Genomic DNA, 26682 nt, shown 5'->3' with positions numbered 1-26682 from the left:
CCTGTGGCCATTAGCCTTCAATCACACTAAGGACAGTGGTTTTCTACCATTCTCAGTAATTTAATCCTTAATCTTTTTTTCCATTTAAATCAAGAAAACCCATGATTTTATTTGTAATGAGAAATCAAATACTCTGTTTTTAGGCACAGAGATGGAAAGAACGTGTTTCTGCTGGTAAGGCTGATTGAGGTTTCCTGAACTGTACACAGGAGGTTTTCCATTCTGTTTCCTTTGTTCTGCTTCCTGTGGTCACAACCAGCGGTGTGCTGGACTAGTCGTCTATAAGCTCTTGAGAGCTGATTGTTAGATTTTCAGAAAGTTTGTGAGCCATTTGTTAAACACAGCTATTAATAAAAATTAAAATTTAGTAAGTTACTGTTATGGTTTGAATATATGTGTACCTCTGAAATTCTTGTAATGGAATTTATTTATTTATTTATTTATTTATTTATTTATTTTAAAGAGAGAGTGAGAGAGAGAGAGAATTTTTAATATTTATTTTTTAGTTCTTGGCGGACACAACATCTTTGTTGGTATGTGGTGCTGAGGATCCAACCCGGGCCGCACGCATGCCAGGCGAGCGCGCTACCGCTTGAGCCACATCCCCAGCCCCTTGTAACGGAATTTAAATACCATCACGATAGTTTTAAGAGGTGAGGCTGTTGGCAGTGGGTCAAAAGGCTTTGCCCCCATTGATGTGATTAGTGCCCTTAAAGAAAGGAATTGAAAGGAGCTAGCCTTTTCTTGCCCATGTACCCTCCCACCATGTGAGTACACAGCAAAAAGTCACTGTATGAGGAACAGGCCATTACTAGGCACCAAATCTCCTGACCCTTGACTTTAGATTCCCAACTCTAGAACTATGAGAAAATAAATGTCTGTACTTTATAAATTACCTGAACTGAGGTATTTTGTCATGGTGGCACAAATAAACTAAGCCAGTTACACTAAAAACAAAAATAAAAAATATTCAAAACTCACTCCTACTTATGTTATTACATTTTACTATTATCTGTGCTCCTAAAGTTCTTTATGCCTGTGTATGTGTCTGTGTGGTGGAAATACTGCCAAGTGGTGTGCTGCCTGCTTGTGTCTCCAGCTCCCCATTCATCAACAACAGGTTGGAAACTTGAAATCAGCCATGATGGGAGTATTTGCAGAAATTGAGGCTTCATTTATTGTTTTGTTGTTTATTTAGACTGAAAAAGTAGATTAAACTAAAAGTGTTTTGTGTCCATTGCTATTCATTTTTTAATAGTACAACATATTAAGGAAATATTCTTCCAACATTTGAAGACTATTATCTAGTTTAGCTAGGAGGTTGCTTATTTATTGATGAGTGAGTAAAGTTCCTGCTTAGTTCTTCATAGTTTCACTTTGTCTCACTAATGTAGCAAAAATATCACCAACATTCATCAAATCTACACTAATTTGACATTTATATAAGGGATCAGGTATTTACAAACACTTATTCATTGCTGACTCTGTAGAATGATTATTGGTGGTTGAATTATAAAAAACTGATGAAAGTTTTAACAAGAAAAAAAATAAGAAATAATGCTCAAGTTATATGTACACGAAACTTACAAAAATAGTATAAAGTTTTATTTAATTTTATAAATCATGTGCTATACATACTTTCTAACAGTAATGTTCATAATAAACTTACATAATGCATGTCTGCATACTATGTCTCCAGACAAGTAGTCATTAGCACACCAATGGTTGTATGTGATTTGGTCTAGTTTTCTGCAGCCCTGGTGTATTATGAAATTGTATTTTTGGTGGATCTTGAACCTTAAGATAGCTTCACAACCCTTCAAAAATGAATATTGCAAGGAGAACCTGAGCAATGTGGCTTGGGAAAGAGTTGTCTGTCCTTGATCCCTCAAGTACTTCCTATAAGAGATGGCATTTTAAGCTTTGGAGATGAAAATTCCATAACCCCACTCTCCAGTTTGGAACCTAATTGCTTAGATTCCAAATCAAGATGAGTATTACAAATATTGCTTTTGAACATGGGGCAGAAATTTAGCGTTGACATTTCTGGCTCTAACCTGTTGTCACTTAATGGGGAGCTGGGGAGAAAAGTGCTCCACTCTGCAGAGTGTGCCGGGCATGCCTGTAATCCCCACTACTCAGGAGGCTGAGGCAGGGGGATGGCAAGTTTGAGGCCAGCCTCAGTAATTTAGTGAGAAACTGTCTCAAAATTTAAATAAATAAATAAATAAAGGGCTGGGGATATAGCTCATGGTAGAATGCCCCTCTACCAACCTGTAAACCTGTGTGTGTGTGTGTGTGTTTCTTAGATAATAGAATGTGGATTCATCTTTACCATTAATCAACATGTGAACCAAAGCAAAGTTCGCAAACTTGAACTGTACCATCTGCAGAGTAAATTACAGAGAACTCAACCACAGCCAATAACCATGTCCCTCTCCATGTCCACCTCCTGGGGAGGTGAGCACCAGGACAGAAGCGGAGGCTGTGTCTGTGTTTAGGAAAACCTTCCACAGGTCAGTGCTCCATGAGCAATTAAAAACTTCTAAGGCATTTGAGCTCATGAGAAGAAAAATTTTTATTCATTAATTTGTAAAAGTTGTAAAAGTGTTATATTCAAAATGTCATTGAATGTTACAAAGTAGCCCAGAAACCCATAGTTTCTCAAAACAGAAAATATGCTGTGGCCTGCAGGTGGAACAAAAGAATTTTATTTTTTTTAAACACGGTTCTAAAATTTACCCCCCAATGGGAATCAAACAGATCAGAGGAGGCAAAACTTGGAGAACACATTATCTATTTTTCTGACTCCCACTTGAGGAGTAAGCATTTCATTAAAGTAAACTTTTTTTGTTTTTTCTTTTTTTGCAGTGCTGGGGATTGAACAAGGCCATGTGTGTGAGGCAAGCACTCCATCAACTGAGCTATATTCCCAGCAGTCACCTCAAGTAAACTTTTGAAACTTAAAATATAACATTCAAGATGCAGCATAAGCCACAGCTGACCAGCTTGAGAAATTTCCCCAAATGTATGTTCAAAATTCCATAAAATTTCTACTCATGTGTCAAGTTAGGTTTCCTTGATGTTGATAAGTTTGGCAGCTATGGAAAAGTTAGAAGTTATTCAGAGCCCAAAAGCAAAATTACTGATGCACAATCCACGCTTGTCCAGTGAGCTACCTGTCTTCCTACCTGAGGCTGTAGAGCACCTTGCCATCCGGCTGGACCCGAAGCATGACGTTGTCTGTGGTGGTATCGTGGATGAAGGAGCGCTTGGAGTGCACGAAAAACATATCCGGGACCCAGATCTTCTTCACCAGCCGGCCGTCAAATGTCATGCTGAGGTTATTGGTGCTCGGAAAAGACAGCCTCTCATCCTTCCAGTAGTGCCTCAGGTAGAGGGTCATCGTAAAGTCCTGCGGGCAAAGAGAGAAAATCCAGACACACACACACCTGCTGGAATGTCAGCAGGAGATTCTGTACCCCTGGGGAGCAGTCACCTTGCTGGGGAATGAAACTGAGCCAGGTGAGGTCTTGCTTTTGCTACAGCAGGAGGACACTTTCAGGGAGGGGGAGCCCAGCAAAAGACCTGTGGCAGACAGTGTCCCTGAGTCCCACCCTGTCTCCAGCATTTACATCTGTGCTGGGGAGGCTGCTTCACCAACTTGTGAATTAAACAGAAACACGGCCTGAGAGTTGATGCCTTTGGGCTTCCCTCAACCGGAGAGGAGGGTGATGGGTAAATGGTCCAGCTCTCTCACCCTTCGGATGGGACAACCCTGGGTCTTTTCTGATTCCAGAAGAACCACAGTGGGATTGAGTCCTCCAGGAATGACTGGTTTGAGAGCACAGTCCTTTTTGCACCCTTCTCCTTCCCTGTCTCACCTCTCCACTGTGTTCCTGTGTTTCCCAGGATCAGCTCCCCAATAAACTTATGCTAGAATGCTTGATTCCGATTTTTTTTTTTTTTTTTTTTGATACCAGGGATTGAACCCAGGGGCACTTAACTCCTCATCCCATTTTTTTTTTTTTTGTATTTTATTTGGAGACAGGGTCTCATTCAGTTGCTTAGGGCCTCACTAAGTTGCTGAGGCTGGCTTTGAACTCACGATCCTCCTGCCTCAGACTTCTGAGCTACTGGAATAAAGGTGTGCACCATCATGCCTGGCTCAGGTGTGCTTCCTGAGGGACCCAAACTAAGATAACATCCTAAAAAGTTCTGTAAGTTAAGTGCTGTAAAATGTTCTAATATTTTATCAGAACCCACCAATAAATAAGTTAATTAATTCAAATTAAATGAAATGGAAGGGCACTCTTTTGCTGCTTCTGCATTTCTGGAGCCAGGCGTAGAATCTGCAGGAGTAAGATGTGTTGGGCTACTTGGCAGCTGCAACCTTAGACCCTGCAGTTTATATTTGACAGCCTTTGCCCAGAGAGTGCATTCTGGCCTCAAGAGACTATGTAATAAAGGGAGAAAGGTCAAGTTTGTCATACCAATGGGGTAGCCTTGGGCAAATGTCACAATCTTCCTGATCTGTCAGTAAAGTCAGCTTGGGAATGCCCACTTCCCAGGAATGCCCACCTCCCAAGGAAGCTGTGAATTCAGGTCCCTGTGAATGTCCTTGCTCACATTCCTGGTCAGAGAAGCACTTACCATGTCGACCTCTGAGATACTGTCCAAGCTCTCCACCTGCACATCCACGCCAACAGGAATGGCTGGGCCTGGGGACAGGGCGTAACAAGAGCATTTATTCTTTTAACTTAAACTTTTACTATGCAATAGTTAAGCAAAAGAAACATTTTCTCTGGATCTTCAGAGTCAAGTCAGATTTGAAGGTCTGGTTATGCCAACCTGAAGTCAAACCTGAGATAAAAGGAAGAAATCATGGGCTGGTTCCCCATGATATTCCAGAAGGAAAAAAAAGGTGGGGGGTTGGGTCTGAATCATTCAGGTGATTCTGAAATGATGAGGTTAACCTATAGAATTTTTCTTTGGTACATGCTCATCCAAAGCTAGGATGAAGACCCAGGTCAAAGGCTGGGTCAAACCTGAGAAGTCAGTGATTTACTCCTTAGCATGAGGCCACCCACTTTATTTTCTATATGCACTTCCTAATTTTGCATCATCATAGAAGCCGGTAGTTCTTGTCTGACCATGAGAAAGGCATAGCCTGGAAATAATTCCCAGAACTGAAGTAATTTTCAGATCATTTATTTGTCAGATCCACAGATCTGCATATGGGCTACATGGAGTAGCTTTTAGGGGAACACGATATACCAGGATGGCCTTTGAAACATTAGACTTGTTATCATTTCTGAACCATGAAAACTTAATATTGATCAAGAAAGCATAACAAAGGGGATAGGTGGGCTGGGGTTGTGGCTCAGCGCTTGTCTAACATCATGAGGCACTGAGTTTGATTCTTAGCACCACGTACAAATAAATAAAAAGTCTGTCAACAAAGAAGTGTGTCACATTAGATTGGGTAGAGAGAAGTGATGGGAGGGGAGGGGAGAGGGAGGGGGAAAGAAAGGAGAGCAGAATAAAATAGACATTATTATTGCTGTGTGTATATACGTGACTGCATAACCAATGTGATTCTGCAACCTGAACACTAGAAAAATGAGAAATTATATCCCATCTGATTCAAATGAATGATATGTCAAGATCATTGTAGTGTCATGTGTAACTAATTAAAACAAATAAAAAAAATTATTTAAAAATAAATAAATAAATAAATAAATTATACCATGACAGTAAGTATTAAAAAAAAAGCTCATCAACAACAACAACAAAAAAAAAATTTTTTAAAGGGGTAGATTTCTACCTCTTTCCTCTCTGCAGGATGTGGGTCAAGCAGAGAGCCCACTAAAATCATCACAGAGTAAAAAGGTAGACTTGAGTCCAGGAAGGTTATAGAGATTATGGAAAAGGTAGATTGTGGAGTGAATAGAGATATCTTTCTAGAACCTGCAGAAGAAATAAAAGGAATAAAAATAATTTCTTTTTTTTAAAAAAAAAAAAAAGCTTTTTTTTTCAGGAGAAAAGCCTATTTGTCAAAGAGGAAAACTCTATTTGTCACTAAAAGGGCTGAAACCGGCAGCTGCAGGCTACTCTTCAAAGGGCTTTGGCATTCTTCTGCACTACATCATTAATTTTTAAGCTATTTTCATGTAATTAAACCAAGTAGACCACACTCTTCCCTCAGATATGTACTCAGAGTTCATCTGCCAGCTCCCAGATGAGGACAAATTTAGTCAAGGTTGTTGGAATAAATCTCCGAGCATTTTCAGGAGGCAGCTTTGGGCTGCAGCTGCCCCCACCTTAAACAGCCAGCTGTTGGCCCCACTGATCCTGAGCCATCCTTTTCAGGAGCAGTGGCCCAAGGACAGCTGGCTGGTCTAGCCTGGCTACCCACTAGCAGGCGTTCCTGAGAAGGTGTTCAGGAGAGCCCCGGGTGGGGAGGGTGGACGCTCAGAAGATGCTGTGAGCGTGGTGCTTTATGCCAACACAGCTGAGGCCAACTCAATCAGGACCTGAGCAAAGCCCCTAGGCTTGGTTTCCTGGATAGAAGGACCCTAGGAAATAAGACACCCCCCAAGAGGGCTCATTTCATACCTCCAAAGCCAGGTCTCATGCTGAAATCGTGGTCATTTATCCTCAGCAGCTGCTCCGACTTTGTCAGAGGTGATTTGGTGATGTCAGGGCTGCGTTTCAGAATTGGGCTGCTGAGGGGAAGAAATAGGTGGATCACAAATCCTAACCAAGGCAGGTAAAAACTATTCATATTCTGACCATATTGACAGGTTTCATGGGATGTGTTATTTCTTCTTCTAGTCACTGGATATCCCCTCTTCCATTCTCCAGCCTTTTGGGATAAATAAACTGACCCTGAAGGTCTAGGACAGTGGTTCTCCAAGGAGTCATGGTAAAGCTTGGATCCTGCCTCAAAGATGCTGATTTGGATTATCTGGGAATAAAACCTTCTCAAGGCTGGAAATATTGTTCTGTAGTAGAGCTGCGTTCAACCCCAGGCACCACATCACCACATGCACGCTCTCTCTCTCTCTCTCTCTCTCTCTCTCTCTCACACACACACACACACACACACACACATACACATACACACACACACATACTTCCTAGATGATTTTTATGTGTAACCACGACTGAGAGCCACTGTCCTGGTCTTATTAAGAAGCCTAAACTCCTCCCCAAATACCCCAGTCTTCTTGGGGGAGATTAAAGCCAGTGGGTGTGATTGAGCTTCATGTCCTTGACCTTTTGTTGGACAGTGCTGGGAGGGTGGACTCTCTTGAAAATTAACCACCCTTTATCCATGGCAGGCAGCTTCTGAATTACATCTAAATTTTTATTTATTGTCACTTTTTAAAAAATAAGTAAGATAATTGCAGAGTTTTGCAATTTAAAAAAATGCAACGAAAAGTTGGTTCCCACCTTTGCCTCTACCCATCCCTTCCTACATCCACAGGTACTTCTCTTATTGGTTTCTTGTATTCTTCCAGATATAAGTAAATAAATACAGATATATATTCTTGGTTCTCTCCCTCTTTTTTGGGGGGAGGGGGGACAAGGTTTTCACTAAGTTGCTTAGGTCCTTGCTAAATTGCTGAGACTGGCCTTGAACTTGCCATCCTCCTATCTCAGCTTCCTTAGCCACTGGAATCACAGGTGTGCACCACAGCGCCTATCAGCTTTCCCCTTCTTTATACGGTTTACATTATATAATCTCTTCTACACATTGCTTCTCCCTTATTTAATATGTCTTGGGTTTTTTCCCATGCCAGAGTGCCCCAAGCTTCTTGTTCTTTTTACAGAGCATAACATTCCAAAAACAGATGCACCATAATCCATGTGACCAGTCCTCTACTGGCAGACACTGAGTTACCCCAGTCTCTTGCCATTACAAGCAATGCAGCAGTGGCCTTCACTATTCTTCATTTACCCGTCAACACCATCTTTAGAATCCTCAGAAACAATTAACCATCTTCCCAGCTCTGTCTTATGCTGTGTCCTCTCTAGGGGACCATCACACACACTTCCTTTCCATGGCATTTGCAGGTAAATGGATGCAGCTGGAGAATATAATGTTAAGTGAAGTTAGCCAATCCCCGAAAAACAAATGGTAAATGTTTTCTCTGAAATAAGGAGTCTGACTCATAGTAAGGTAGGGAGGAGGAGCACAGGAGGAATTGACGAACTCTAGATAGGGAAGAGGGATGGGAGGGGAAAGGAATGGGCAGGGGTTAGCAAGGGTGGAGGAATGTGATGGACATCATTATCCAAAGTACATGTATGAAGTCATGAATTGGTATGAACATACTTTATATACAAACAGAGATATGAAAAATTGTTCTATATGTGTAATAAGAATTGTGATGCATTCTGCTGTCATGTATTTAAAAAATAAAACCAATTTAAAAAAAAGAAATTGTCATGCTGCTGCTTTGCAGCCAATAAAAAATTTTATGTATGCTCTGGGGAAACACACACACACACACACACACACACACACAATTAACCGTCTTCCCAGCTCTGTCTTATGCTGACACCAGGTTGTGTCCTCTCTAGGGGACCATCACACACACTTCCTTTCCCCAGTGTAGACTCGGGCATGAGCCAGCATCTCCTGGAGGGCTTCCTAAAACCTAGATTCTGGAACCTTCGCCACCCCCTGCAGTTTTGATGCAGTAGGTCTGGGCTGAGGCCCAGGAATTGTATCTCTAACAAGGTCAGGGATGCTGCTGGAGCTGCTGGTCAGGAGAGAGTCCACCCTCACCCCCCACCTCCTGGCCCCCTACATCCAGGAGCCACTGCCATTTCCTTTTGGGCTCCCCTTCTTCTGGTCCCACCCTCTGCTTCCAGGTCCTTGGGTGGCGGGTGGGGTGGGGCAGTTGAGGTGTGGGAAGAAACCTCTTTAGAAGGGTGCGTGTGCTTTTATGACCATACCCGCCTTGCTTGTGGACATCTTCATGTGCTTCCCGTCTCTGTCTTTGAGGCCGACTATGAAAATAAAAAATAAAGACATTCTAGAGACAGTCTGGGCACTCAAATCAACCAAGCCCCCCGCACTCTTCAGATTGCTTCAAATCTAATCAGAATCAAATATGGGGGAAAAAAACTGAGATTCAAAGCACTAATTTAGGCTTTCAATAAGCTTCTTCCAAGTATCTATAGGGACTGAAAGATTAATTATTTTAAAGAAGTGATTAAAAAAAACTGACTTAAAATCTCTCCCCCTCTGGTTTACCCAAGGCTGAAATTGATGCCATTCTTTCAAAGGGTTCTTCTTCTTCTTCTTCTTCTTCTTCTTTTTCTGATACCAGGAATTGAACCCACAGGCATTTAATCACTGAGCCACATCCCCAGCCCTTTTTTATTTTGAGACAAGGTCTTACTAAGTTGCTGAGTCTGGTTTTGAACTTGTGATCCTCTTTCCTTATTTAGATTGCACATTTTTTAAAATTTTTTTTTTAATTTTTAGTTGTTCAAGACATTACAAAGCTCTTGACATATCATATTTCATACATTTGATTCAAGCAGATTATGAACTCCCATTTTTACCCCGTATACATATTGCAGATTCACATCGGTTACACATCCACTTTTTTACATACTGCCATACTAGTGTCTGTTGTATTCTGCTATCTTTCCTATCCTCTACTATCCCCCCTCCCCTCCCCTCCCCTCCCATCTTCTCTCTCTACCCCATCTACTGTAATTCATTTCTCTCTCTTGTTTTTTTCCCCTTTCCCCTCACTTCCTCTTATATGTAATTTTGTATAACAATGAGGGTCTTCTTCCTTTACCATGCAATTTCCCTTCTCTCTCTCTTTCCCTCCCCGCTCTCGTCCCTGATTAATGGTGATCTTCTTCTCACGCTCTTCCTCCCTATTCTGTCCTTAGTTGCTCTCCTTACATCAAAGATGACATTTGGCATTTGTTTTTTAGGGATTGGCTAGCTTCACTTAGCATAATCTGCTCTAGTGCCATCCATTTCCCTGCAAATTCCATGATTTTGTCATTTTAGTGCAGAGTAATACTCCATTGTATATAAATGCCACATTTTTTTTATCCATTCATCTATTGAAGGGCATCTGGGTTGGTTCCACAGACTGGCTTTTGTGAATTGTGCTGCTATGAACATCGTTGTAGCAGTATCCCTATAGTACGCTTAGATTGCACATTTTAAATTGGATCCACCATAAATAAAACTTTGGAGAGTAATACATTGTCTGGTAAGCTGTTTTCCCTTGGTCCTTACCCTCTAGCTATGGTTTCAGTCAAATGACTATGGGAAGTGATGAAGAAGAAGGAGAGAGAGATCAGAGTATATGTTATCTCCTTTCTTTGATGCCAGGAACTAGCAATGCCTGCGTTGTTCTGCCTGGGGGTAGTCAAAGCTTCCTGCTCTTCCTAGTCCTTGGGAACAGGAGGATGCCTGGTTAGTTCCCTGAATCCCACCCATGTCTCTGTGAGTATTTCTTTAATTCCTTTATTATTGTTTAAGCCCTTTTGAGTGCAATGCTGTTTTCTGCTAGGACTTCACTGATGCAGTAGGGCACATTAGGATGGACATGCAGGGATTATGTTATCTGTAGTAAAGTGGAGCAGAGGCAGGTGTGAGCTCTGCAGAAGGGCAAAAGCTAAGACTGGAGGGCAATAGGCCAGGAAGGGCAGAATCCTCAGCACATCAAGCACCTTGGGTAGAGCTGGTCCCCAGTGGACTTACAGCACAGGTTAGTTGAATAAAGGAAGGCACCATCCCCTTTACATGGGCACCCGGAAAAAGAGATAGGCAGGACTGAACACAGGGGTCACAACAGAAAACAAGTTTGGTCCAGTACTGACTCTGACTTTAGGCCAGCCTGCAGAACTGGACACTGCCCAAAAGGAGGTTTGTCACACTCTGAGATGCCACCAATGTTGCCTCCATGAAGCTCAGGGTCTAGAGTAGGGAAGACTGATAAACAGGACTCTTAAAGTCTTTTTATTGTTGATTAATATTTTTGAATACCTGTGTAAGAAAAACTGGAAAGTAGGTTAAGCATAAAGAAGATGAAAGCAATTCAGAAATAACCTGTCATTCTATAAATATCTTTACAGTCCTCAGAGACAGATTGCACTGTAACTTGCTTTTAAACTCAAATTATAACACCATGAAATACTTTCTCGTGTCATTGACATCTTTTTACTGGTTGTGGATATGATTATGAATGTTGAAAATAGTAGGAACACAAAATAGTGGGAACAATGAACACTGCTGAGCACTTAGGACCTGCTAGGTACTATTGTGATTCATATGACATATATTCAGCTCACATATTCCTCTCCACACTCTGTGAGGCAGGCCTTATCATTACCCCTCAATTTAAATATGATAAAACTAAGACACAGAGGGCTTACATGACTTAAAATGATGGCACTAGGAGTCAGACACAGGGGGTCTAACTCCAAAGGTTGGAAGCAAAATTGGTCACAGTGTCTTTTTGAAAGATCTGCCTCCCCACTGCCAGGAATTTGGGTCAGAGGCGAAGGTCTTTCTCTCATGCAGAAGTTAGCATGGACCTTACAAAAAATTGGTGCCCAATAAGTTTTCATTGAATGAGCCCTCAGGGAGGGCTCTGAAAAAAGAATATACATGTTCCAAGTTACTTTTTTTGAATGCTTATTTTCATTTTGGATAGAATAAAATTCCCACCTATGAAACTTGGTGTCTGTGTGCTGTAGTTTCTATTCAGCTAGTGTGTATTTTTTCCCACAATAGGTCTCTAAAACTTCTCCCAGGTTGAATGGGTGGTGGTGGTGGTGGTGGTAGAGGTGGTGGCGGCGGCAGGCGGGGGGTGGGGATGGGAGACCTTTGATGATGGAGGACTATGGAAGGCTCAGCCAGCGCACAAGAGTGCACCTGATAAATTGATGACGTCATCTCTGAGAAGATAGGGAAATTAGTTTTGACAAGGAAGCAAAAATGAACTAGCAAAAACAGTCCTGCTTTCTTGGCATTCGTCAAAACCAAGGAAAGAGATGCTTATTTGTGGTCCAAATACTGGGATATGGTCCTGACTTCTCTCTCTCCTTACTTCCTCACTGTGGGAACAACTGGGCATGTCCAGCTCTAGCTGCACTGTTTGGAGGTAGGTCTGGCTGTAGAGATACCCTTTTCTGATGTGCAAAAAGTCTTTGAATAGACCAGCTGGGGCCTTACCCATACCACCCATCCCACCAATCCTGAACCTCTTCCAGATTTCTCTCCCTGCCCTGCTCCCACTGCCCTATGCATCATTCTTTCTCACAAGGGAGGCAGCAGGCTTTCTTGCTTTTGCCTTGCCTTTCTCTAATCCAACCATCAGATCAACACCACGTAATGAGAATTGTAATCACCACTCCCCCTCTTAAAAACCATCACCCTCAAAGTCAAATCCATAGACATTGGGCATGCACAGCCCATAATAAGTCTCTACCCTCTGCCTTGGCTCCCACTCTGGTCCAATTACTTACAGTTTGCAATTACGTCTCTACACTCTGCTCCTGATGTCCCAGGTGTCTGCAATGTCCTTCCCACCATTCTTCACCCCCTCCCTGCCCAAACAACTCCATGTGCTCCCAGGTAGAGTACTACTGCCTCTGGAGGCATTTCTGGGCCTTTCTCTTTCCCACTGAATTCTCTACAGGCTTTTGTTAGGATGTGAACCATCCTGTGTGGCAATGAGCTTTCTGACCACCTTATTCCACTCTGAGCTCAGTACAGGAAAGCCTCTTCCTTATACAACTCATAGGCCCTTAGCAGTGTGCACAGCTTATTTTATGAAGACTTAACAGAATGCGGAAGGAGAAGCACAAACCCAAGGGTGTATTCTAGAGAGTTTAATGAACCTATGAGGCCTCCTTGGTGCACAGGAGCAGACACACCTCCAAGCAGTGGAGCTGGGACTGGACATGCCCAATTGTTCCCATGGGTGAGGGTGAGAGACAGGAGGATTCAAGGATAATATCCAGGCATTTGGACCACAAACAAGCATTTTTTCCCCTTGGTTATTACAAATGCCAAGAAATCAGGATTGTTTTTGCTAGCTAGTTCTTACTTCCTTGTCAAAGTTGATGTCTCTATCTTCTCAGAAATGATGTCATCAATAGGACTCAAAGACATGATAAAGTAAAGCAAAATTTTATAAAGTTGAGTTCTAGCTGGGAGAGTCCGTAGAAGGAAAAAGCTGCTTGAAGAAGGGACCATGTTAGTAAAAGATTACAGTGAGGCTAAGGTTCTGCTAACAGAATCCTGCTTTACTTTGATATTCTCCCACAAAGAGAACAGCCTTCAATCTGGAAAAAGTGAAGAGAATTCGTTGCTGCCCAGGAAAGTGAACATGACAGCATGAGATCAACCAGCTCAATGATTCAGCCCTGCTTGTGCATCCGAGGAATCACTTAAGGAGTTAAAAACAAACAAACACACCATATCCCAGAGCAATTAAACCAGAATCCCTGAGAATGGGACCCTGTCATCAAGTCATCAAACTCCATATTTTGAAATTCTGAATGTTGTCAAAACATCAGAGGTGGCTCTGATGTTCTGACAACATTCAGAATTTCAAAATATGGAGTTCAAGTCTGCAGACCCAGAGGAATGACATCTCCAGAAATTTAAGCATACTGTAGCAGAGAAAACCTGGAAGATGGGAGAGTGGCCAGACAACTAAAGATGGGGAAATGCTTTCTCGATATTCAAAAGGTGGAACAGGGTCCTGTGGAAACTGCTAAGGTTATGTTCCAGGTTGATTCCTGACCATGTTCTGGAACTTTGGTTACAAAAGGACTTAGGAGCATTACTGTATTGGATCATGTGCCAGTAACATAAACCAGTGTGAGTTCAATCAGAGCAAAACATCCTGTACTGATCTCATGTCGCTAGGTGGGGCCTCCAGGTTAGCAGACCAGGGAGCATTACTGGGTGCTGTTCATAATGTGAGTAGGCCTCCTCTAATCAGTTGAAGAGAAAAAAAAAAGACTGAGGGTTTCCAAAGGAGAAGGAATTCTGCTTGCCAACTTGCCTTTGTACTTAAGACTGTAGTATCAACTCCTGCCAGAATTTCCAGGCTGCTAACTAGCCTGTCCTACAGATTTCAGACTTGGCAACCCCTACAAATGGTCTTTTTTTATTTTAGTTGTAGACGGACACAATACCTTAATTTTATTTATTTATTATTATGTGATGCTGAGGATCCAACACAGTACCTCATGCATGCTAGGCAAGTGCTCCACCACTGAGCCACAACCCCAGGCCCCTCTACAAATGTCTCAAAGCTGATTTCTTAAGTCTCTCTTCCCTTCTCCCTCTCTCATTGATGGATGGAGGGATACACACATGCATACATGCATACATATGAACATGTACATATGCATGCTACTGGCCTATTTCTCTGGAAGGAAAGGGATATAGGTATGTAACTGAAAAGAGACAGAGCACTACTAGCTGGAGATCCCTCAATATACAGTGTGAACACTCCTTGGCTTCTGAGGTCTGAGCCTGGAGCCAAAGAATAGCAGGGGTTGTGGGTGTGGGCAGAACTAACCTGCCAACTGTATTCTATCTTGGGGTCATCAAATCAAGCTATCTTTCTGCCACCCATCACTGACTTTTGTTCCTGCCAACCTGGTGGGTCCTTGACTCACAGACTTGGCCTGCATTCGCCTTCCAGGGAGTGAAAAGGGCACTTTTATCAACTTGCTTCTCAGGCAAAATCTCAGTCTAGCCCATTCCTTTTTTTTCTTGTAAGTAAGTTTGGACATAAGTTCCCTGTGCCTTTCCCCTTGAAGGCACTGGTTCCTTTTAGGAATTTAAAGCTCTGAATTTCTTCCTACCTATTCTCTTTGATAGATTCTCAGATTGTGTTTTTCCTATTTATTATAGAAAAGACTACTTTCTAACTTGTAGATCTGAAACATGAAACAGCTGACACTGAATCATTTTTGACTTACAAAAGCATTCGACTTGAGGTTTATATTTGTCAACATAACTTTGAGTTTTCATTTTACGATGATGAGAGGAGAACCCAGGAAGTGGAAAAAAGTGGGCTATGGGACTCAGGGTAGGCTGTGGGACTGTAACATAAGATTTGTACCTTTGGGGACCTTACCCTTCTCATCTTTAATATGAGATGGTTTCTAAGGTCCTTGAAGTCTGAGATTCTGCAAGATTTATTTGATTAACATCCACCCTGCCCCCAGACTGTGATCACCTTGCGGGAAGGAGCAGGTCCATGTTGCCCATCATTGTCTCCCAAGCCATGGGCATGGTGCCTGGAGCAGAGGGCCCTACATACATATTTGTTGGATGGATGAATGAAGGAACTAATGAAGTACAGGAATAGCAAAGGGCAAGAGGAGCCACTTATTTATTTATGTCCAGCATTTTTTAAGCATTCACCATAAATCAGATGTTGTACTTCAACATGAAGAAACAAAGATATATGGTGCAGGTTGAGAGGAGGTGATAGCTCTTAAATATTTCAATGGGCTGAAATCAGAAGAAAGAGAAGGGTGTCGTGAGCATGGGAGCAGCATGTGCAGAGGCCTCAGGAAACCTTAGAGAAGGGCAGATCTTAGGCAGAGAGAAAAGACCCAGGAAACACAAGGTGGGGACTTAACAGTCCAGGCAAAAATTTCTAGAGAACAAAGGAACAAGATGAAGACAGAGCACTACTAGCTGAAGAGAAAAATCAAAGTTCAGGGTATTTAGGATGATCAGAGAGATCTATCTCATAATGTATTGACTCCCACTTAGTCAGGTGTGACAGAGATTTGATAGCAACATCTGATGCAGCAAGGTCAAAATCTTATTGTTGCGCTCTTATGGCTTCTACCCTTCATCGTCTGACCCTGTCCAAGTCTCTCCTAGCTTAAAATTCTTGCCTGGTTCCCTGTCTTGTCTTCACTCAAGCTTAATCTTTCAGTTCATGGTCAAGTTTCTTGTAAGTGTTGTCTATAGTCATTCCATTTTCTCCTGTCCTTGCTACACTGTATTGACACCTGTCTCTTCTTTTTAAAGTATTAACGGTATTTAATTATTTTATCCTATATCTTTTTAAATTACTTTTTAGTTGTGGTTGGACACAATACCTTTATTTTATACCTTTATTTTATATATTTATTTTTATGTGATGTTAAGGATTGAACCCAGTGGCTCACATGTGCTAGGTAAGTGCTCTACCACTGAGCCACAACCCCAGCCCACTTTATCCTATATCTTAAGGCTCACTTCTTACTCCTCTGCCCAATGGATTTGGACCTTGGTGTGATCTGACCCTACTGATCACTTCCTTCTGGAAACCCTGGACCCCTCACTGGAATGCCTCCCAGTCTGTAAGCCTCTTGAGGTTGTATCTGATTTAGTCATTGGTGAAGAACCCATTGCCCAGGATGTTAACTGCCATTAAACATATTTAATAACTGTCAAATAAATGGCTTTCTTAGTGCTTTTCTAATCCAGCTCTGTACCTATTTCTCTGTTCTCTTTTTACTAGTTTCCTCCACTGAGTCCTCTTCCTCTAATTTCTCCTTAAATATTGTTCTTCCCTAGATTTTAACCTTGATCCTGCTCTTATTTCTTGCTACATGCTCTCTCCGGATACTTCATCCACCATGCCTATAGAGACTACCTTGGAATCCATATCTCCAGCCCAATATCCCTCCTCAGTTGCATACCTATATCCCCTCCTGCTACTGGTAAGGTGTCTGTTGGTATCTTGCAGGTACATCCAGATCCATAGGTTCTATTGAATTTATCATCTTTACTCCTGAAACTCCTTCTCCTGTTTGCTAGTTCCCGCACCACCATCTACCCAGTCATACAATCCAAATACCTAAACTTCTCTCTCACCCTGATGCCAATCAAATTCTGGCAATTCTTGCTCCATAAAATTTCTCATCTCAATCTCCTCCATCCTTGTTTATTCCATTATTATTATCCTAAATCATTCTCTCTCCAAATGGAAATCTACTGGTCAGATCCTCTTTACCTTCACTATAAATGTGAATTCTTTAGCATTGCAAAGAATGTATAATAATTGTTCTTCTGGCTTCTGGTATGGTCAGTTTGCTCTCCTAGAGCCTGAGCTGTCATTTTTCCTGGAGCCTGTGGTATGAACAGGTTATGTTTCCTTTCCTTCAGGGAGGAAGAGAGACAGTAATGTTGAATCATTCTAGAAACACTTTCCAATGTTGTGGCATTCTGATCTTTACCATCTGATTTGTGAAAGTGAGCCCACCTGGATATGCCTTCCCTGGAGATTTTGTGAAAACATATGAGTTATTTGCCAGAGTAGAGACTAGAGTTAGAAAAGTGAGGTGCAAAATCTAAAGAGACAGTCAGAAGTTAGGGCAAAATCGAAAGAGACAGTCATTGTCAGGGCTATGCAAGCACCTCCCTAAATTTTGCACCCTAGGAACCTCAGCTTCCTCACCCCAGGTATGTCTGTGTTTACCTTGTTTCCTACTTTATTAGCATGAACCATGAAAAGAAGACAAGCATGAATTATTATCAGCAGCTTGTGGGTTTAGAGTCTGGGAGAAACTAAGTGGGCCATTTAAAAGTTTAGGCAACATAAAATAAAATTTAACCTGTCTGATGGGTTATAAATTGGGTCCACTTGACATTTTGGAAAGAAATTTGGCCAAATATACCTAGAACTTTAAATGTTCTCATGGAATGAAAGCCATCAAGAATACAAATAATAATAAATGCTGGAAAGGATGTTGGGGGAAAGGAATACATTTTAGTGCAGAACATACCCAGGAGTCTCTCCTAATTAAATATTCATGTATACAGATAACTACTTTTATGTGCAAAGATGTACATACAGAATATCTATAGTTTCAAAGAAGAAGCAACTAAATATACATAAAGGAAAATGTTTAAGTATTGGCACATTGTGTATTATTATACATATTTTACTTTATTGTGCAGCCAATCAATTGAGAATTCTATAGACTTTTAAAATAAGCAAACATGCAGGTAATATATTAGATACAAAAAGGTTAAAAACTATAGACATAGAATAACCCCAAACCAGTCAATATTCAATATATAATTAGAAAAAAGACCAGGAGAAAATACACTAAGATGCTAACAAAGTTCCTTCCAGGATTGAGGATTATGGGTAATTTTTGTGTTTTAAAGTTGTTTTCCCATAAATTATCACTGTTGGCATATGATATGATCCTATACTTAGAAGATCCAAAAAGCTCCACTAGAAGATTGATAGAGCTAATAAATTAATTCATCCAAGTAATAGGTTACAAAATCAGAATACAAAAATCAAGTTTTCCTATACATCAATAGTGAGTCTGCTGAAAAAGAAATCAGGAAAATAATTCCATTCACAGTAGCCATTAAAAAAAAAAAAAAGAAAAAATACCCTAATAGTAATCTAACCAAGGAAGTGAAAGACCCCTACAATGAAAACTATAGAAAATTGAAGAAAGAAATTAAAGAAGACATTAGAATATGGAAAGACCTCCCACGTTTATGGATTGGAAAAATCAATCAATATTGTTAAAATGATAATACTACCAACAGCAATATATAGATTCAAAGTATTCCTCTCAAAATACCAATAACATTCTTCTCAGAACTAGAACAAATAATCCTAAAATTCATTTGGAAGAATAAGAGACCCAGAAGAGTCAAAACAATTTTAAGCCAAAAATGAAATGCTGGAGACATCATAATTCCTGACTTCAAACTATACTACAAAGTTATTTTAATAAAAACTGATGGTACTGGAATAAAAAATGCATAAACCAATGGTACAGAATAGAGGACACAGAGACAAACCCACACAGATAGAGTCATATCTGGTCCTCAACAAAGGTGTTAAAACACACTTTTTTTCAATAAATAGGGCTTGGAAAACTGGTTATCCATATATAGAAGAATGAGACTTTCACCCTATATAAAAGTCAACTCAAAATGTATAAAAGACCTATGAATTAGATCAGAGACTTTGCAACTCCTCAAAGAAAACAGGGTCAGCACTCCAATATATAGGTGCAGCCAATGACTTCCTCAATGGGACTGCTAATGCTCTGAAAATATTATTGAGAATTAATAAAAGGGGTGGCATAAATTTTAAGAGTTTCTGCACAGCAAAGGAAACAAGAATAAGAGTAACTATAGAATGAGAGAAAAATCTTTGCTAGTTACTCTTCTGACAAAAGATTAATACCCAGAATATAAAAAGAACTCAAAAGACTTAACACCCAAAACAAAACCAAGAAAACCAAATAACTCAATTGATAAATGAGCAAATAAATTGAACAGACACTTTTCAAAAGAAGAAATAAAAATGGCCAATAAATGTATGAAAAAACATTCAACTTCTTTAGCAATGAGGGAAATGAAAATCAAAGCTACTTCATCATTCCAGTTAGAATGGAAGCCATCAAGAATACAAATAATAATAAATGCTGGAGAGGATGTTGGGGGAAAGGAATACATTTCACTCTCAGTGGGATTGTAAATTAGTACAACAACGATAGAAATTAGTATGGAGTTTCCTCAAAAGACTAGAAATGGAACCATCATACAATCCATCTATACCATTCCTTACTGTCTATCCTAAAAAATTAAAGTCTTCATACTATAGCCATATGTGCATACCCATGTTTGTAGTAGCACGATTCACAATAGCCAAGTTACGGAATCAGCCTAGGTGTTCATTAGTGGATGAATGGATAAAGAAACTGTAGCATACACACACAATGGAGTTCTATTCAGCCTTAAAGAAAAAATGGCATACACCTGTAATCCCAGTAGCTTGGGAAGCTATTTGAGGCAGGAGGATCACAAGTTTGAGACCAGTCTCAGCAATTTAGTGAGAGACCCTGCCTCAAACTAAAAATTTTAAAAAGGGCTGGGGATATTGCTCAGTAGTTAAGTACCCTGGATTCTCTCCCCAGTACAAAAAAAAAAAAAAAAAAAAAAAAAAGGAGGAGGAGGAGGAAGAGGAAGAAGAAAAGGAGGAGGAGGAGAAAATTATGTCATCTACAGGAAAAATGGATGGATCTTGAGAACCTTATGTTAAGTGAAACAACTCAAACTCAGAGTCAAGGGGTGTATGTTTTTTTCTCATATGTAGAAACGAGATAGGAAAAAGGAAAAGAAAGGTATGTGTGTGTGGAGAGAGGGAATCTCATAAAAATTAAAGGAATATCAGTAGAGTAGAGGAAAAGGAACCAGGAGAGGAAAGAGAGGAGGGAAAGCAGAATTACTAGAAAAGATACTGAACAAATTATATTGTTAATTGTGTGCAAGTACAAATATGTAACAATGATTCTCACCATTATGCCTAAGGCACCGATAAAAATGTGGAAGATTTTTGGTTATATGCGTCAACATAATAAAAAAAGAAAATTTGAAAAGTAATCTTTAAAAAGGAAGTCTATTTCACTAAGATCAGAAATAAGAATGTCTACTCTCAGTATTTCTACTTAACTATAGAACTAAAAGTCCTTGCCAGAGCAATTACACAAGAGAAAGAAATGAAAGATATCCAAAGAAAGAAAGCAAAGTATGAAATTGTTGCTGTTTGCTGACAATATGATCTTTTTTCTTAATTTTTTTTAGTTGTTGATGAACATAATACACCCATTTTATTTACTTATTTTTATGTGGTGCTGAGGATTGAGCCCAGTGCCTCACGCATGCCAGGCAAGGGCTCCATCACTGAGCTACAACCCCAGCTCCAATAATGTGATCTTACAAATGAAAACTTAGATTTCATCCCCAAACTGTTACAACTAATATTTGAATGTATTAATGTTGCAGGATACAAACCAACACACAAAAATCATTGGGGTTTCTATATTCTAATAATGAAGTAAAGAAAACAGCCCCATTTATATATTCTAATAATTAAATAAAGAAAACAGCCTCATAGCTAAATTGAAACATGAATAAAATGTTTAAGAATAAATTTAACCAGGGAGGTATCAGTTACACTAAAAATTATAAAAACTGATGAAAGAAATTGAAGAAGACACAAGTAAGTAGAAAGATATTCCACATTCATGAATTGGTATAATTTTTTTAAAGAGAGAGAGAGAGAGAGAATTTTTTAATATTTATTTATTTATTTTAGTTATTGGCGGACACAACATCTTTGTTTGTATGTGGTGCTGAGGATGGAACCTGGGCCGCACGCATGCCAGGCGAGCGCACTACTGCTTGAGCCACATCCCCAGCCCCATGTATTGGTATAATTAATATTATTTTTTTGGGGGGGGTTGCTGGGGATTGAACTCAGGGGCACTTGACCAATGAGCTACATCCCAGCCCTATTTTGTATTTCATTCAGAGACAGAGTCTCACTGAATTGCTTAGCACCTCACTTTTGCTGAGGCTGGATTTGAACTTGCAATCCTCCTGCCTCAGTGTCTCGAGCTGCTGGGATTATAGGCGTGTACCTCTGTGCCCATCTAATTAATATTATTAAAATATTCATAACTACTCAAAGCGATATATAGATTCAATGCAATTCCTATGAAAATTCCAATGGTATTTCTCACAGATATAGAAAGAACAATCCAAAATTGTTCATGGAAACACAAAAGACCCCAAATAACCAAAACAAAATCTTAAGCTAAAAGAACAAAGCTGGAGGCATCATACTATTTGATTTCCAACTGTATTACAAAGCTATCGTATTTAAAACAGCATGATCTTGGCATAAAAATAGACACATCAACCAATGGCTCAGAATATACAGTATTTCTAGTTGTGCATTTATAGTCAGTTGATTTTCAACAAAGGTCCCAAGAACACAATGATGGAAAAATGACAGTCTCTTTAATACAGGGTGGTGGGAAAACTGGATCACATTCAGAGGAATGAACTTGGACTCTCATCTCACATCCTATGGGAATCAACTCTTAAAGGATTAAAGACCTAAATGTAAGACCCGAAACTATAAAAATATTAGAAGGAAGCATGCAGTAAAATTATAAGACATTGGTTTAGGTAATGATTTTTTAAAATCTGACTCCAAAAGCTGAGGTAACCAAAGCAAGATAAATGGGATTACATCCAACTAAAAAGCACGGCAGAGGAAACAATTTGCAGAGTGAAGAGCTAACTTATAGACCAGGACAAAATATTTGCAAGGTGTACATCTGAGAATGAATTACTGCCCTAAATATATAAGGAACTCAAACAACCCAATAGTAAAAAAGCAAATAACTAGATTTAATTTTTATGTATTTTTTGGTGGCAGTGGGGATGAAAACCAGAGGTGCTTTACCACTGAGCTACATCCACAACCCTTTAAGTTTTTTATTTTGTTTTGTTTCAAAATGGAGTCTTGTTATGTTGCTGAGACTGACTTCAAACTTGTAATCCTCCTGCCTCAGCTTTCCAAGTTGTTGGTGTTACAGGCGTGCACTACCATGCCTGGTGAATAACCTGATTTTACAAAGAGCAAACCAGGAACAGCAATATATGTTTATAGTCCCAGCACTCAGGAGGATGAAGCAAAAGAATTGCTTAAGCCCAGGAGTTTGAGACCAACTTGGACAATACAGTAAGACCCCCTCTCCCCAACTATTAAAAAAGGGCAAGGGGCCAATTTGTTTTTTTCAAAAGGAGACAAAAAATGACCAACAGATAAATGAAAAAAGAAAAAAGCTCAATAACATTAATCACCAGGGAAATGCAAATTAAAACCACAATGAGATATTACATCACACCTGTCAGAATTGCTGTTATAAAAAAGATAAATGCTAAGCATTAGAGAGGATGTTAAGAAAAGGAAATCTTTGTACATTAGTGGTGAGAATATAAATTAATACAGCTATCATGGAAGACTGTATGGAGGTTCTTTAAAAAAAAAAAAGAAAAATAGAATTTCCATAAGATCCAGCAATCCTACTTCATAGTATATACCCAAAGGATCCGAGTTCAGGATGTTGAAGAGACACCTGCATTTCCGGGTCCACTGAAAGCACTATTTGCAATAGCCAAGATACGGAAGCAACCCAGGGGTCCATTGTTGGATGAATGGTAGCCTCAAAAAAGAAGGGGAGTCTGTCATTTGTGACAGAATAAATGAACCTGGAAGATATTATTCTGGGTTTAACAAGTCAGGCACAGAGACAAATACCTAAAGCCAATGACTCTGTCTCCTTTCTAAGCCCCAACTCCAATAGACTAATTGTTTCTAAATGCCTAAAAGAGATCTCCACAGACTATCTGACCACTTTCTTAAATTTAATGTCCAAAAATAGACCTGTCTAAATACCACATGATGTCACTTATATGTGGAATCTAAAACAACTGAACTTTTTGAACCAGAAAGGAGAATGCAGTTTCCAGAGGCGCGTGGGGAGGGGGATTGGGAAGAGATACTGGTCAAGGGGGACAAAATTTCAAATAGACAGAGGTATTAGTGGTTTTTTTTGCAATATATTTCACAGCATGGTTACTATAGTTATTAACATTACATTTCAAAATTACTAAGAGAATACATTTCAAATGTTCTCATACACACACACACAAAAAAAAACCCTGAAATGTATTTGAGGTGATGAACATGTTAATTAGCTTGATTTAATCATTTTGCATTGTGTATGTATTTATACACATATAAATATATGTAATACATAAAAATAGCATCACTTTATACCCCATAAATGTATAGTTATAATTTATGAGTTTATAATAAAATAAAAAATTAATAAATAAAATTAAAATCTTTACTTTTTAAAAATTTTTTAAACAAAAGTCTAATTCACTGTGACTTCTTAATCACCCGCATTTGCTAATAGGTTTTTACTCTAACTTGGGAGAGAGGATGAGAAGTTTTTGATGACAACCAATATGGTTCATTGCTATTGTTACCTTTAATTCCTATGAGCATATTTGGTTCAAGCAATCTCTATGGTTGTTTCACTCCACAAATTACACTGTTTGCCACTGATCCTGGTGGGCACAGTGGGCTTTCTCAGTACACCAGGGCTCATGGTAGCCTTTAGATATTTAAGCTCCTAGTTTTATGATGTTGCAAAGCAGCTTGAAATAAGTGCTATGAGCGATACTGGCTGTGTAGGAGCCCATTCGTATAAGTGTCTCTCAAATCCCAAGAGGCAGGGCACTGAGAAGCAAGACATAACCTACCCCCAGCCCTAAACTTCCAAAAGCTCAATTTCCTTTCATATTCATTGGTATTTCCAGCTCTTCTAGAAAGCCAAAATCAGACTTGGAGCTAAGGCTAAGGATCAAAAATCAAAGATGCCTTTACTGACTTCATTTCCTCATCAGTCAAGAAAGAGTGCTGGACTAGGTTGTCTCCACAGTCCTGCTTTATTGACTAATGGCATCCAAGCAGGTGGGCAGTGCACATACATGCAACCTTGCCATCAGAGCACCCAGGTGAGGCCAAGTGCAGAAGGGCCGGTGGGGAGTCGCTCCCTGTCTAAGCTCCATCTGCACAAGCTGGTACGGCTGGGGCCGCACGTACTGTGTTGGCAAGCTCCATCCCTGCCCCCTCCCAGTTTACAGGTAGGCAATGATCAAATGGTCCTTCAAGTCACACAATCTACCTTTTTTTTTTAAGATTAAGAAGGGACCCACATATCTAATAGAAATAATAAAATAATTCTCCAAGATTAAAGGTCCAATAGGTGATCTGAGAACTCACAGATTTGTTCTAAACCTAGGATACGGATATCAAAGAATTGCCCTTAATATTTTAGAAAATGTGCATATATTCTTTTTTCCAGAATCTCTGTCACTCAGAACAATTATTAGTTAAGAGTTTAAGAATATAGGATGATAATATCATCTAATCTCGCATCATTGTAAAAGAAAAGGGGAGAAATGGGAGAACAAAGGGAAAGGGCATCCACACAGAACACAGAAACTGAAAATGATGCTCGGTTCCCAGAACAATGCCCAAGCTTGCTCTGCACACCCTCGTTCCCTAAAATCCTCTGTCGCTCAATGTTCACTCACCTGCCTTTCTTAGACATCTCGTGCACTTCTCTTCCTGGCCAGTGCACTCTGCTTTCAGTGGCCAAAACCCATCCCCACCACAAAAGGAAGATACCAAATTTCATATTCTGGACAGCCAACATGGGTTTCAAAATCCAAACACGTCTCTCAAGAAACCACAAAAAGGAAACGGATGTTCTTTTCTCTCTTAAGACATTATTGGTCTGTTCATTATTGGAAGGATGTTTACTCATGCAAAAAAAAAAAAAAATTAACCGGCAGTATGTAATCTGGCAAGCAGGAGAAAGCAATTTCCACTAAACCTATAAATCCTCCTACGTCAGATGTCAGGGATTTTCTGAACTGAGGTTGAATTCCTGTGTCCCTGGGGAACAATTATTTTGGCTGGTCTAAATTAGTTCATCATCAAATGGGGCAAATATGTTAGTCAACGTCTGTATTTTCTTGTCCATTGCATAGAAGGACGTAAAAACGGACCACAGCAATTTCCAAAATGAAAAAGTCCAGAGGTGCTGAACTGCTTCATATGCCATGTTAATAGCTCCTCCCCAGATCTATTTTAAGCTTCCAGCCATTACTATTTGCTTTGCTGAGGGCTGGATTTGGACAGCTCTCGGCCCCCACTCCTTCTTGTGGCTGAATCCCTAGGACCTCAGACATTGATCAGCACCTGGGCAGGTCATCTCTGTAGATATTGGAAGGGTGAGCAGAGTTTTTAAAATCCTTGTTCTGCACAGGAAGAACTAAATTTCCTTGTCAGTTGCATTATTCCTACTACAAACCTCATTGTACTTTTCATATTTGAAAAAATGCCAGTAATAAATGAACTGTAGCCATCAAGTCTGTTAGCTACAGATAGTTTTTCTTTTCCTTTGATGCTTGCTCAAAGACTCTGCTCTAATCTGTAGGCCCAAGTTTGTGTCTTCATCAAAGGACAGTCTCAGAGCCTTGCGGGAGAGGACTGTACTCTGTACTCCAGACCACTGCCTCTTCAAAGCTGAACTTTGAGTCTGTATTGGCAGACTTGAGTCACGATTCCCAGAACTCTGTAGTTGAAAAGCAGACAGTTTCACAAAACTACTAACCCAAGATCCAGCAGAACAAGAATTAATTGTTGTGCTTTGGATACGGTTTGAACATGTTCCCCAGTGGTTCGTGTCCTGGAAGTTCAGTTCCCAGCATGGTGGTGCCGAGTGGTGGAACTCTTAAGAGGTGGGGCCTAGTGCAAAGTAATTAGTTCATATGGAGGTTCTGCCTTCAGAAGGAATTAAAGGGACCCCATTAGTGAGGGAGTTGTTATGAAAAGAGCAAGCCTGGCCCCTGATATTCTCTCTCTCTCTCTCTCTCTCTCTCTCTCTCTCTCTCTCTCTCTCTCTCTTTGGTACTAGGGATTGAACTCAGGGGCACTCAACCACTGAACCACCTCCTCAGCCCTATTTTGTATTTTATTTAGAGACAGGGTCTCACTGAGTGGCTTAACGCCTCACTTTTCCTGAGGCTGGCTTTGAACCCATGATCCTCCTGTCTCAGCCTCCCAAGCTGCTGAGATTACAGGCATGCTCCACCATGCTGGGCCTGACTCTTTTGATTCCTGTCTCTTTGTGTGACTGCTCTCTCCCTCTTGATATACTCCCAAGATACCATCTGCCTGACTG

The 26682-nt window shown here is 40.2% G+C and overlaps 1 protein-coding gene across 3 annotated transcripts in view; it reads right to left on the bottom strand.

Annotated features, from left to right (window-relative positions):
• LOC113198448 (gamma-aminobutyric acid type A receptor subunit rho1) overlaps positions 1–25149 on the bottom strand; it is a 36887-nt gene extending 11738 nt beyond the window's left edge. Inside the window, exons 1-5 of one of the 3 annotated variants that reach the window (XM_077801915.1) lie at positions 25028–25149; positions 8971–9024; positions 6619–6725; positions 4654–4721; positions 3192–3415 (exon numbers count right to left, since the gene is read on the bottom strand). In XM_077801915.1, coding sequence (XP_077658041.1) covers positions 3192–3415; positions 4654–4721; positions 6619–6725; positions 8971–9024; positions 25028–25149 — 575 coding nt within the window. Of the gene's footprint in view, positions 1–3191; positions 3416–4653; positions 4722–6618; positions 6726–8970; positions 9025–25027 lie in introns of those variants that run through there. The other 2 variants (XM_026411200.2, XM_077801916.1) reach the window with 2 other exon arrangements.
• Between the last annotated feature and the right edge of the window lie 1533 nt (positions 25150–26682).

This window comes from Urocitellus parryii, chromosome 8, assembly GCF_045843805.1.
Source record: "Urocitellus parryii isolate mUroPar1 chromosome 8, mUroPar1.hap1, whole genome shotgun sequence".
NCBI lineage: Eukaryota > Metazoa > Chordata > Mammalia > Rodentia > Sciuridae > Urocitellus > Urocitellus parryii.
Note: the sequence above shows the minus strand (reverse complement) of the source record. Positions and strands in the feature narration are given on the sequence as shown.